At 35.1% G+C, this 13,306-nt stretch overlaps 1 protein-coding gene across 1 annotated transcript in view; it reads left to right on the forward strand.

The window, feature by feature from the left end:
* Positions 1-13,306, forward strand: part of LOC150108197 (BAI1-associated protein 3-like) — a 709,720-nt gene that overhangs the window by 39,921 nt on the left and 656,493 nt on the right. Inside the window, exon 2 of the mRNA XM_090390426.1 lies at positions 1,321-1,446. Within this exon, the coding sequence (XP_090246552.1) occupies positions 1,321-1,446 (126 nt within the window). The remainder of the gene's footprint in view (positions 1-1,320; positions 1,447-13,306) is intronic.

Consider the following 13,306-nt stretch of genomic DNA (forward strand, 5'->3'; position numbering starts at 1 on the left):
AAAGGATGGAAGGGGGACTTCTCAGAACAGTCATAGAAGGTAAAGTTCCTGGGAAAAGAGGAAGGGGTAGACCATCAATGAAATGGATGGACGGTGTGTGTGTGGGGGGGGGGGTGAGAGAGACTGATCTTCAGAGAGTTGAAGCCTCCAGAAAAGCATACAACAGGACTACATGGCGAGTCCTGGTGTGGTGCATCACCAAACATCGGAGTGACCATACGGCATCTGTGGATGTCCAGTGAACATATGAATGAATAATATTAGTACAACATTTAAACTTAAAAAAATTTTAAACACTTATAATTTAAATGTATATATATATATATATATATACACACACACACACACTGTATTAAATATAAGGGAGAAACCATATATTAATCTTAATATATATATGCATTGATTAGAATCGGTGCTAATGTTTAATTTGGCTGTCTTCTACATGAAATGAAATACGGTAAAAAAAAAAGCATTTCGCTGAGCTATCAAAGTTATTAAATTGACATTTAATTTTGTTGTTTGCTCTTATAAAAAAGCGTGTTTGTACAACCTATATTTCCACCTTTCGTAGCAGACGATAGCCTACAAAGTCACCAGTAAATATCTCCTTTCCTAAGTTCGTATCGATATCACTTCTACGTCTACAAATTGATGACGTTGTCTTGATCCCTCACTTTGTCGATGAGGTCATTACAGTAATATGAAAGAGTTGCGCTAAAAGCCATAAAAATAGCTATTGACTGAAAGTCCCCCCCCCCACCCCGGTAAGGCAAAAAAGAAAAAGTGTTTTGAACACTTAAGTGAAGAAATAGTTAGATCACTTAGAAAGCTTGATACTTGCGGCCGTCTGCTATAAACGCCCGTATTAGTTGTACGACTGTCGTTGTCATGGTAACTAAGCGTGCGTGCGCACATTGACAACATCACTAAGCTTTTTTTTTCTTTTCCTTCTTTTTTGGTTGTCGTAATAGATTATGTTAAACGTAGGCCAGCTATAACCATAAAAACGAAGCACACGGAATTTTCGCGTAGTTCGCGACGAAATAAAAGGGACCCCTTGCTGTTCCTAAAGTCAATGCCTGGCTATCGTACAGGATAAAGTGTGCACCTGATATAACCTTCACTTACATATTGCTACGTGCGGAGGGCCAGTCTGTGTCATTCAGGTAGTTGGCTTCAGTTGAATAGTCCGTCTTTTAATGAAGCGCTCTGCTTGTCCACTACAAGGAGACTCCCAAATCCCTGTCGAGCATTCTGTCCTTTAAATTGTCACCGTTGTGCTTCATAACTGTCCGCCGTGGCTGCCTCTCTTGTTTTCAGATCATTATTGGCTAAACTACGCGCTCTGAAAGCATTTGCCTTCAGCCATGAAAAGCTGGTGGACAAACTTGTGACCAAAGATACAAAAGTAGAAAGAACAGCAACTGAAGTTCCGGTGTGCGAATGGTAAGAAGTTTTCTATGTTCATATAAATATTTTATGCTAGTAAAAGACGTTGCTGTCATTCGATTACTAATGGCAAAAGATTTAGATAGACATAAAGTTTCCGGCCATTAATTTGTCACGTTTTTTGCTTTTATCCTTTTTCTAGCACGAATGTCACATTCGCTGTATGATGTAAGTGCGTGTAAGTCCACGAGCGCACGATTGGCGAAAGAGCAAGTTGTTATTTAAAAGTGACAGCTCTGAGTGTACTTCAAAAATAGCTATAATGAATTAATGTAAATGGAAGTAGATGCGGAATTACAGCGAACTAATATAATGCGAGGATATAGACACGCCTTGCATACCAAAAAATTCACGCACATCTAGACATAATGGTTAGTGATACTTAATATTATGTAAATATACGTGAAATAAAACTCATTATGAAAGGCTTGGCGAAATTTTAGAGGAAAAAAAAAATTCAACTCATGGCCTACTAAGATATATATTCGTTCTGAATTTACTTTTCTTTTGTTTCACAAAATCCCCGACTGATTTCGAAATAAGTACATTAAAAGTATTAATTAAGAGCATTATTAATTAAACTAAATAAAATTAATTATTTTTTATTATTAATATTTTTCATTTTACTATACTACACAACGTTGCAAATTTTACATACTAAAGCATAATAACACAAAATTTTATATTACAATATATAATTAATTAATATATTCTTATAAATGGTGTAGTAATTAATACTTTTTTTTAAAATAAATACCAAAATATTTAATATATGTTTTCTGTTTTATTAAAAATAATAATATTTGCTTTGTTATTTATTTTTATTTTGAGAGATAATTTGAAATATCTATCAAAATAAAGATTTTTTGTTTTCATCGCAATGTTTATTCTACATGATGTAAAAAAGATTATAAATAATGCAATTTCTAAAATGCACTATTTATTTTTTTTTTTAAATATGGTCTCTTCATGCACATAACAGTGTTTGCATTAATGTATAGAATATAAAATGTATAGAAACTACAGTCTATTATCACAACATGCTCCTGAACAACGCATTTTATAACAGTAGTAAGAGGCTTTAGCACATAGACTTTCCATGATGTGTTATTTTTGTATTTTTCTTTCGCTACGCAGGATCCTATGCAGGGTCCGCGTGTTACTTAGATGCGACTTCTTGTTAGTACCACTCCCAACCGACCTGTCGCCTGGCCTGCCGCTGGGGGGGGGGTATATTTTTGACTGTAGCAGCGTATGTTCACGAGGCCGGTTTGCCTGCTTGCGGGATGAAGAACGCCAGATAAACTGGCGGAAAAAACCCTACTGCCCGCGCCCAAGACCGGCTAACTTGGCTATGGCTGAGGAAGATCCTCAAATTTCCTCACGTCTTCGACGGAAATCGAACCTGGGATACTCCTTCCCCAGTCATATGGTTGCGAAGCGCAAAGCCACTAGGCTAACCGCGCGGCTAACGTAGTAATTATTTTTGCATTAATGAAACAAAATCGAAAATGCTACCTTTAAAACTATACATACAAGTAGAATTGAATTTAAATTACCTAGTGGGCGATACGATCCAACGTCACCGGAAGTGACGTCACACGGCGATGCAAAGAGTGATAGTGACAGTGATTTTAAATCAGTATAGCGTGAAGTGGAGGTGGACAGGACGAAATGCTTAGTAGAATGCTGCTGGGTAATGTGGAAGACAGTGAGAAGGAAACGTTTATTGCTTTGGCTAATAAGAAAAGGGTGATCATTATGGAAATTTCAATTATGATAATTTATTCTGAAATAAAGAAACGGCATCTGGAGACAAAGAGAATGGATTTCTTGAGTTTTTGATGGTATGCAAATGAGATGTCGACCTACCTCCATTTGGTGAAAGTGACCATGAAGTAATCACTTGGGTGTTGGCTAGCTATATCAAGACTTCTGTGAAAAAGGGATATGTGGAACTGTAAGGCTGGCAATAATGACAAAGGCAGGAGACGGCTTGCAGCTCTATCAGGAGTTAACACCGTTAACCTTTCAAGCATATAACAGTGTTTGCATTAATGTATAGAATATAAAATGTATAGAAACTACAGTCTATTATCACAACATGCTTCTGAACAACGCATTTTATAACAGTAGTAATAGGCTTTAGCATAGAATCAACTAGAGATGTGTTGTTTTTGCATTAATGAAACAAAATCGAAAATGCTACCTTGAAAACTATACATATAAGTAGAGTTGAATTTCAATTAAATACTGCTTAACTAGATGAAAACATTCATAATTATCATCAAAGAATAATTCATAGTACTTAACTGTAAATATCATGTTTCAAAAAGTACGACATGCGCCCTAATATATGTAGGAGATATATTATTATTATTTTAATAATAATAATATATATACAACAATATTATAATAATAAAAATGCTATAAAAATAATAGTATTTTTATTATTATTATTAATGCTAACCCTAATTTTCATAAAAGCTAACCCTGTCTAGCGCTGGGCAAAATAATACACTGGGGAAATTATTATCAAAGATAATAATTTCCCCATTGTATCTTATTTTTAAGGGCGCATTGTATCTTAGAGTTAAAAGCACAAGCAGCTCATATAATGTTTGAATTTGCCAAACCGAAATGGTGAACGAAAAGAGTGAACATTGTGTATAAGCGTCCATATATTTATAGATTTTACTGAAGCTCCAAATAATTCTTAATAAAGGCTCCACAAAGTGTTAATACAGGACTGAGATTATGGATCATATTTGCATAAATTTTAGTTTTTAAGATTTGAAAAAAAAAATTAATCCAAAATAAATTTTGCTGTTTCCAAAAAGTGCATCCAAATCCGAAATTAATTATAAGTTAAGGTTCTAAAAGGTGTATTGTTACGGATTTATCTGAAAAGGTTTCAAAAAAAAAAAAAAACTGTAAATCCAAAACAACTCCAAAATAATTTTTTAACTTGTGGCTCCAAAATCAGTATCCATAATTCGAAAGAAATTGAGTATATCTTGGAGGTTTTAGGATTTCCAAGAAATCCTAAAACACACATTTAATATAATTTAAATTTAATTTATTTAATATTTTTATTTAAGTTCTTGAATCCTTCAGTTCTCTAAGTAACCTCAACGATGCCACTACATCTCCGTTTCCTTTATTTATGCGAAAACTCAACTGGTCTACTTTTAATACACTTTTCAACATAATCTTCTTCTTCTCTGTGTGCTTTCCACTATCCTTTGATACGCTTGGTGTTCCTCAGATAGCTTCATCTTTAATTGGGCTGGTATTTATTAGTTTGTTCTTTTGGCTCATTATTTTGATTTCATTATAACGAAAATCATTTTATTCGCGAGCTTTTTTTATATATATTAAAACGTTATATATATATACTGGTAAACTATTGGGAATCTATCGATTTTCTGATTTAATGTTATTAAAATGCGCCTCTGTCGGCTGCTTTTAATGGGAATTGACAGTTGAATGTGCTGTGTGCGTACAAACTCGCATGGTAATGATTCCGACAAAAGTAATTTATTTAGTAATCAACATAACATTATCCCAGAAGACGTGGGAGATAACTTGAATAATTTATCAGTTAAGAAGAAGAAACAAAAGTCGAAGAACGAAGCAAATGATGTTAAATATACATGCCATTCAAGAAGTAAATTTTAAGTTTGAAATGTAATTAAACTACAAAACACTTAGTCTGGTATAAGACTTCATCTTGAAGAACATGATTTTACACGTAAGATTCAATTAAGATTTTTTTTTCCGTAATTGTGTCGAAAATGTGGTTTGACTTTTTGATTTAAAAATTCAACTCTGTTCTTTCAACAACTCAGTGATGATTTCACTTGCCAAAATAATTGAAGCATAAATTATTAAGAATATTGTGGTATTCCTCAAAGAAGCCGAATCTTCCCTTAATCAGTATTAGTTCTTTCATTACTAGAAGCATAGTAGGCCGAGTATCTCTGCTCAACAGGCCATGATTTTCATGACCCGTTGTAAGACGATCACCCTTCTTGTTGCGACTTAAAGTAGCTTTAAAAAAAGCTCCGTATTCTCTTAAATAGAATAGAATTTACGGATTATTAGTCCACGGTACTAGGGGTTTTATAAAAATGTGCAATCTTCTTTTATCATAAGCCTACTCCATGGCGTGGCTTACAATAGTACAGTAGTTTACAATGCTCATAGTTTATTTTGTGCTCAAGTTTTTCGTATACCAGTGGAGATGGATTGGGGTAAATGTTCCTCAAGGCAATGACGAATTGAATGAAACTGAGCATTAATAAATCATAGTAAGTGAAATGACTATTTTATGGAAAGGAACTTCTTGCTGTTTGTTAGCGGCACAAATGACATGAGAAAGGACAGCGGTCCTTTAATTAATTTTGTTATCGAAATAACAAAGCAGTCCTTTCCCATACTTGCCATGTCATGTCATCTGACACACAGGGAGATGCATCCTAACAGTCATATTATTAATAATAAGAAAAAGTAGTGTGCTACTAAAACTTCGCAGTTATTAAGACCTACAGGAAAACGAAGTGGACCGTGATGTAAAGAAAGGTTTAAAGATCCCTGCTGGACATGGTATCAGCAATCATTTAGTAATTAGTTGACTTTATGCTGGTGTGGTTGGCCGAGTAGTTAGCGCTCTCCAACCAACAGGCTGCAGATTCAAACCCCACTGCGGGCATGGGTGTTTGTGATTGTCTTTAGGTGGGGGATGAATTTCATCGCCAGGTATGAGACCACTGCCCTGCTTATTGGATGCCGGAAGTGACTTCAAAAGTTCCATGTTTGTCTCTAGAGCAGGGTTTCCGGACGTGATAAAAAATGAATAAAAAATATAAAAGTTATAGAAATAATCCTTAGCCTACTCTCGGTGTTAATGTATTATAAGCTTACAACCTTTAATGAGTGAGATTCATATAAAAAATATTAATTGATTCCTAATTTGGCTGTCTGGGGACGACCAAACCTGCACACTGAGAATTAGAAGTTTTTCATAATTGCTCTAAATTTATTCGATATGATTCTACGTCTTTCTCTTCTCTCTCTCTCTCTCTCTCTCTCTCTCTCTCTCTCTCTCTCTCTCTCTCTCTCTCTCTCCCCCCCTGCAATGGCCAAATAATTGTACAGACTAGGAATGAATTTTACCCAGAAGTCACATCACGTTGCACCTAATTAATCAAAAAAGGGTTCGCAATTATGTTTTACAATCGATATATAGAGGAATTAGGAGTCTATAATGATATACACATATTGCTATATTAATAACAAGTGCTAACAGCATCACGTATTTAAATATGAAGCATATTTCTTCCTTGAAATTGATTAAAATTGAATATAACCATAATTCCTTAAAATGGAATCTAATTTCATTTATGAATTAACAGAAGGTGAAAAAAAATTTCCTTTATAATAGAAATAGAAACAGTTGAACTAGTACTTTCAGATGTACAAAGAAAGAGAAAAAGTTGAACTCATTTAACTTTTTGTTAAAATATAAAAATGGTTTTTCGATAAATTCTATTTAAACTCTGATTGAAAAATTATTTTTAAGTTATTATTATTATTATTATTATTACTGATAGTGTACTTCACTTTATAATCATGCATTCTATTTGAAAAATATTTATATTACTATTAATAAATAAGAGTGCAATTAATATTAATTTCAATTATTAATATTAAATCGAGAAATACTAAATAAAAGTTACTTTAATCCCAGAAATTGACTCTGGTGTTTAATCCAGCAACAGAAAAACGATCGTTCAACTCCTACATGCTGGCTCGTCTTCGAAAATTGTCGGTAGCCATCAACTCAATTACTAGTGCTGACTAAGACTGAACACCTTTTGCCTACCGATTTTCAAAAGTTATGGAGTTCCACCTCCTTCCGGAAATTTTTTAAAATTCAAATATTTGTTCTCCCTCGATGCAATTATGCATGCACTCAAAATCAGATAAACAAAAAATAAAACTGATACGCAAGTTTCAGTGCTGAGTACTGCTTCCATTTCGTTACAATAAATATAATTAATATATGGAAATTAATAATAATAATAATACTTTTAAAATTAGTCTAAATTTAGAATTCATTCATCATATAGATGTGCGCATATGTGCATAATGCTATGTAAAAACCACCATAATGCATACATACAGTAGTATGCATGAACCATAAAGTTTGAATTACTAATTTAAAAATTCTATTATTATTATTATCATTTATATTATATACACATAGCATTTGTAGACTACCAGAAAGACTTTGACAGTGTCCTAAGGAACGAACTATAGAACGTGCTCAAGAATCTAAACATTTCAAATCAACTGCTTGCTGCAATAACTGACATGTATCCAAACAACCAAATAGCTATAAGAATCAATGAAAAAGGTACAGGATGGAAACCAATAAAGAGATGGGTCCACCAGAAATGCCCAATGTCACCACTCTTATTCAATATCTATATAGATGAAACAAAATCGGCACTTAAACTGGATTGTGGAACTATACTTAATGCCCTTCTGTTTGCAGATGACCAGATAATCATGGCAAGAAGTGAAGAAGTGAACTCCAAAGATCAATATACGCCTTAAACATGAGTGCAAAACAATTTTGGAATGCAAATATCAACAGACAAAACAAAAATTATGGCTTTTGATGGACCATCTTCAGTCAGAAGTAAAATCATGATTGAAAAAAAAATTTAGAACAAATTAACTGCTTCAGAAACCTTGGATGTGCTATACCACATACAAAAGAAGCTGACATTGATATCAAAATTTCAAACTTTCTAAAGATAACAGGAATGATCAATAATATTTTCAAACTTAACCAAGTTCAAAAGCATACAAGAATAAAAGTTTATCAAGTTTTGGCAAGCCCTTCCCTATTGTACGGAAATGAATTATCGATCATAAAAAACTGAAGAAGAAAAAAGAATAGAAACTGGAGAAATGAAATTCCTCTATTTCATTTCGAAGGATAGCAGGTTATACTCTCTGGGACCAAAAAAAACCGTCAAAAACTAAAAATAAACTCAGTACTGAACAGAGTATATGAAATATGAATACCAAAAGAAGTGGATGAACATATCGAAAGAATGGACAGTTCGAGACCACTCAAAATATACCCCAATACCACCCAGTTGGAGGATATAGAAGTGAGGGACGACCAAGGAAAAGATGGAATGAGACTGGAAACCGGAACGGGGCACCAGGCCTAAATCACTGAAAGGATTATTATTATTATTATTATTATTATTATTATTATTATTATTATTATTACCAGAGACCTTCAGCGAGGTCATGAGCTATCAGTGCAATCGCTCACCGCCTCTGTGAAAGAAAGACAAGTCTAGTTTTCGTATCTTTCTTCAACCGTCTTCATTCGCCGACTTAGTTGGCCGAGTAGTTAGAGTACCCGCTCTCCACCCAACAGTTTGATGGGTGTCTTTAGGTGAAAATGAATTTCATCACCCGGTGTGAGAACACCTCCCCGCTTATTGGAGACTTGAACTGGCTAGAAAAAGTTTCATGTTTGTTTGGTCTCTAGAGCAGGGTTTCCGGACTATATATATATATATATATATATATATATATATATAATTGATAAAAATATGGGAAAAAATCCTTAGTTCATCCACAGTAGTACAAAATATACAATAGATTTGCATAGAACCTCGTGGGTAAAAATAGCATAATAAATTTTCGATTTCATGGATCCGTCTGCTCCTCCTCCGTTCATCTTCCATAAACTAAGAAAAAATCTCATCTATTAGTATCATATATGATGACCTTGTGATAAGTTTGTGTGTCATATCACCTCTCTTTCTACTGTTTCCAGTATCTGCAGGCTACACATTTGCTAACAGTCCTTGTAATCTATATTCAACAGTCCTCATACCGTCTTTAACACATTTCCCTTGCATCTTCATTATCTCGGAAATCAGAAAACTAGATCTGCGCACAATAGTCTTCAGGTCAGGTCGTATCAAGGCATTGCAAAGAAGTCAAATTACTTCCTTATCTTTACATGTTCGTTTGAACATTGCAATTATCCTCTAAGATGTACTTGCAATTTCTGCTATATAGCCCTTGAACTTCAACCTCCTATTTACTAAAACTCCAGGATCCTTACTGGATCAATTTCTTCTCGCATAATTCCACCAATATAATACGCCATTCGATATCTCATCACACTAAAATGCATAACTTTACATTTACTAACATTGAACTGATAACCATTTTCACATGATCACAATTCGAGTCTGTTGAAATTATTCTGCAAGTTCTGAATGCTGATCACTTTTCTGATTATCCTGCCTATTGTCAAACTGCTCTGTTTCTCCTGTTAACCCACGCAGTGTCACTGGTGTCCAAAACCTATGGAACCCTATTTCTGAAGATTACAGCTGCAAATTCAGACGAATCAGCTTTTGGCAATTTGTATAACTGATGATTTCGAGTAGAAAGCAGGTACACATTCAAAGTTTCGAATCGCGCGCAAAGGGGGTCACGTGGTAACCCTCAACAGGATAAAAGCCAAAATGCTGCGCTAAGCGAATTGTGTTCGAAGGAAGCTCTTTTCATGAAGGAAGAAAGTTGCAAACTTAGATGTCTTGTAATGTCTCAAAGACATCATCTAGATGATTTCACGCGGGGGAAGAATTATTGGAAAGCTTGAAGAAGGCCGCAGAATTACTGATATAGCCAAAGAGTTTGGGATCGCACATTGCGTTGTATCCAGTCTTTTGGCAGCATTTCAAGCCAACCAACCAACCAACCAATGGAATGTGTTCCAAACTTTTGCTAAGAGGTCATCATCACTCTACCATGGAGTATGAAGACAGATTTTTGGTTATAGTAGAAAAACGTAATCGATACACCACGGCAGGTCAGCTTGCAAGTCGGCTCCATTCAAGCACAGCTACGCGAATATCTAGACAAACTACGGCAAGCCATCTGCAACAAGTAGGCCTGTACGCCCGAAGGCCTGTAGTCCGCGTCCCTTTATCTACAGTTCATCGTAGAGCAAAATTTTTATGGATACAACACCACTGAAAATTGGACAAAACACCAATGGGCTAATGTACTCTTTACATTAGTCCATTGGTGACACTAGTCTTTCCTCCGATTCTAGACAACACTTGATTTGACGTGAAAATGGTCCTGCTTGTCATCGCAGAATGTTCTTGAAAGGGATAGATACGGCAGTGCTGCGATCATAGTGTGGGGAGGCATTAGGCTTAATGGACACACCGAGCTACAAATGCTGGAAAACCGGACTATGCCTGTGAACAATATTGCAACGAAGTTCTTCAACGTCATGTTCGATTGTTTTGTGGTGCTGTAGGCGAAGAATTCATTTTGATGGATGACAATGCCACACCACATCGTAGACGAAAAGTGGAGATACTTCTGGAGACCGAAGATATTAATCAAATTGAGAGGCCAACATGAACCTCAGACCTCAACCCCATACAACACGTTTGGGACGTAATAAGGAGACGCATTACTGCTCGAAATTCCCCTCCAGAAACAAACAAGGCCTTATCCTCTGAAGTTGGAGTGGACTAGTTTGCCTCAAGAACTCCTGAATCATTTGCTGCTAAGCATGGTACAAAGTTGTGAGAGCTGCATCGCAGTGCTGGTTGGCGTATTCCATAATGAAATGTCTCTCCACATAGTTTTCTAAGCACTGTACATTAATTCCTTAACTACGTCCTTAGGAATTTGAAATTTTTGTCAATAACATATTGCAATTTGATTTGTACAAAATTTATAAAACATTTTCTGTGTAATATAAATTATTAGTGTCCTGGCAATAAATTTATGTCCACGTTTGGCTGTAATCATGAAAACCTTTTCATATACTGGTAAAAATGTAGTTCGTCTTTACCTTTTGGAGACCAGTGTATAAAGAATGAATAATAATCGACCACGGATCCATGTGGTACCGCTGGCCGTCTTATATCTGCCACATTTACACTTCATATACCGTTTTTCGATATCTGTCAGTCTGCAGTCCTCTTATCCAAACTGGTAGTTTATAATACAATCGTCTATTATCCAATTTATGGAAATGTCTTCCATGCTATGGTCTGTCAAAAGTCTTAGTAAAGTCAAAAGCAGTACAGTAACGAGGGTATGAAGCACCTGTGGCAAGTGTCTAACTTGCGTTCCCCTTAACCCAAAAATGACAAAAAGTTTGAAAAATTTAAATGTAACAAGTTAAATTCTACTCAATGCAATATGTTAAATACTTACTATTAACCCCATCAAAATGAGTTGCAGTGTGTTGCAGAATTTGTGTGTCTAAAGCGGCGTATTGCCGAAATTTAAAAATACAATATAAAATAGCGAACTTTTATATCTATTTTTTTTTTTTTTTTATTTTTTATTTTTTACGTTTTGCGCCCCAAACCTAGTTGCGCTCGTGGCGGGCGCATCTTTCGCCACGCCCTTGTTACGGCACTGGTCAAAAGTATCATTTCGTATCGAATTCCCCTCCTCTAACTCAACTGTAACATTATTATTAAATGTGAACAAGCTATTCAAACACTCTATTCTCTTATAATTAGGGCTATTTAGCCTGTTTCAGTTTAGGAGTGCCCCTGTTTAAATGTCATTGGCTATTCACTCATGGATTCTTAGGGCATTGTAGATGTAAATTTACCAAAAAGTATATGTGGCATAAGGAAGAGAAATTTACACATACCTTTATCTGGGTGTTGCGGCTTTTCTTCTTTTTGCGATGTCGAAAAACTACTGAGTGCGTGTGTGGGGGTAGGCAATTTGGGAGAATTAAGTTAGAAAAACCCGGGTTTTTTTTCGTAATATATATAAACATATATATTATATTATATAGGGTGAGGGAAAAGGTGAAAGGGTTGATTTTTTAAAATAGGGAGGGGGAAGGGGAAGGGGAAAGGTGGTTGACGAAATTCCCCTTTCCCCTTCCCCCTCCCTATTTTAAAAAATCAACCCTTTCACCTTTTCCCCCACCCTATATAATATGATATATATGTTTATGTATATTACGAAAAAAAAACGGGTTTTTCTAACTTAATTCTCCCAAATTGCCTACCCCCCCCCCCCACACACACACTCAGTAGTTTTTCGACATCGCAGAAAGAGGAAAAGCCGCAACACCCAGAAAAAGGTATGGGTAAATTTCTATTTCTTATGCTACATATACTTTTTGGTAAATTTACACCTACAATGCCCTAAGAATCCATGAGTGAATAGCCAATGACATTTAAACAGGGGCACTCCTAAACTGAAGCAGGCTAAATAGCCGTAATTATAATAGTTTATTAAGAGGAGTAACATGGGAGTTTTCCCAGAAATAATATACTCTATTCTCTTTTTCAACTCATGTTGTTCATTGCAAAGTATAGATTCGCTGTCAACTCACTTATATGTGAGCTCTGACCAACTTTTCCAAAACCATATGTTTAAGATTTATTTTTATAAGAACATGTTGCTTTACTTAAAACGTTCAAGCATTTTTGCTAACATAATCAAAATAATAAAAAATGTATATAGAATCTACAGGTCATCAGGGCCAAGCTGTGAGGTTGTGCATATTGTGCGCCACACAAGGGCGCTTGAAAATAGGGGCACGATTTCATAACGGGAAATAATAATAATAATATATATATATGTTAAAGATACCAAGCTATTTTAAACTGGTTTTACTCCATTTCCCAAGTTGAGCAAACAGACAAACAAGTCAAGTTTGCGCCTGCAAGTGTTGCAAGTCTAGCTAGACTTTAACATTTATTATACCCAAGGTAAAATACTTTATATATATATATATATTAGA

This window comes from Typopeltis vanoorti, chromosome 3 (assembly GCF_054136105.1).
Source record: "Typopeltis vanoorti isolate ZY-2024b chromosome 3, IOZ_Tvanoo_1.0, whole genome shotgun sequence".
Taxonomy (NCBI): Eukaryota; Metazoa; Arthropoda; class Arachnida; order Uropygi; family Thelyphonidae; genus Typopeltis; species Typopeltis vanoorti.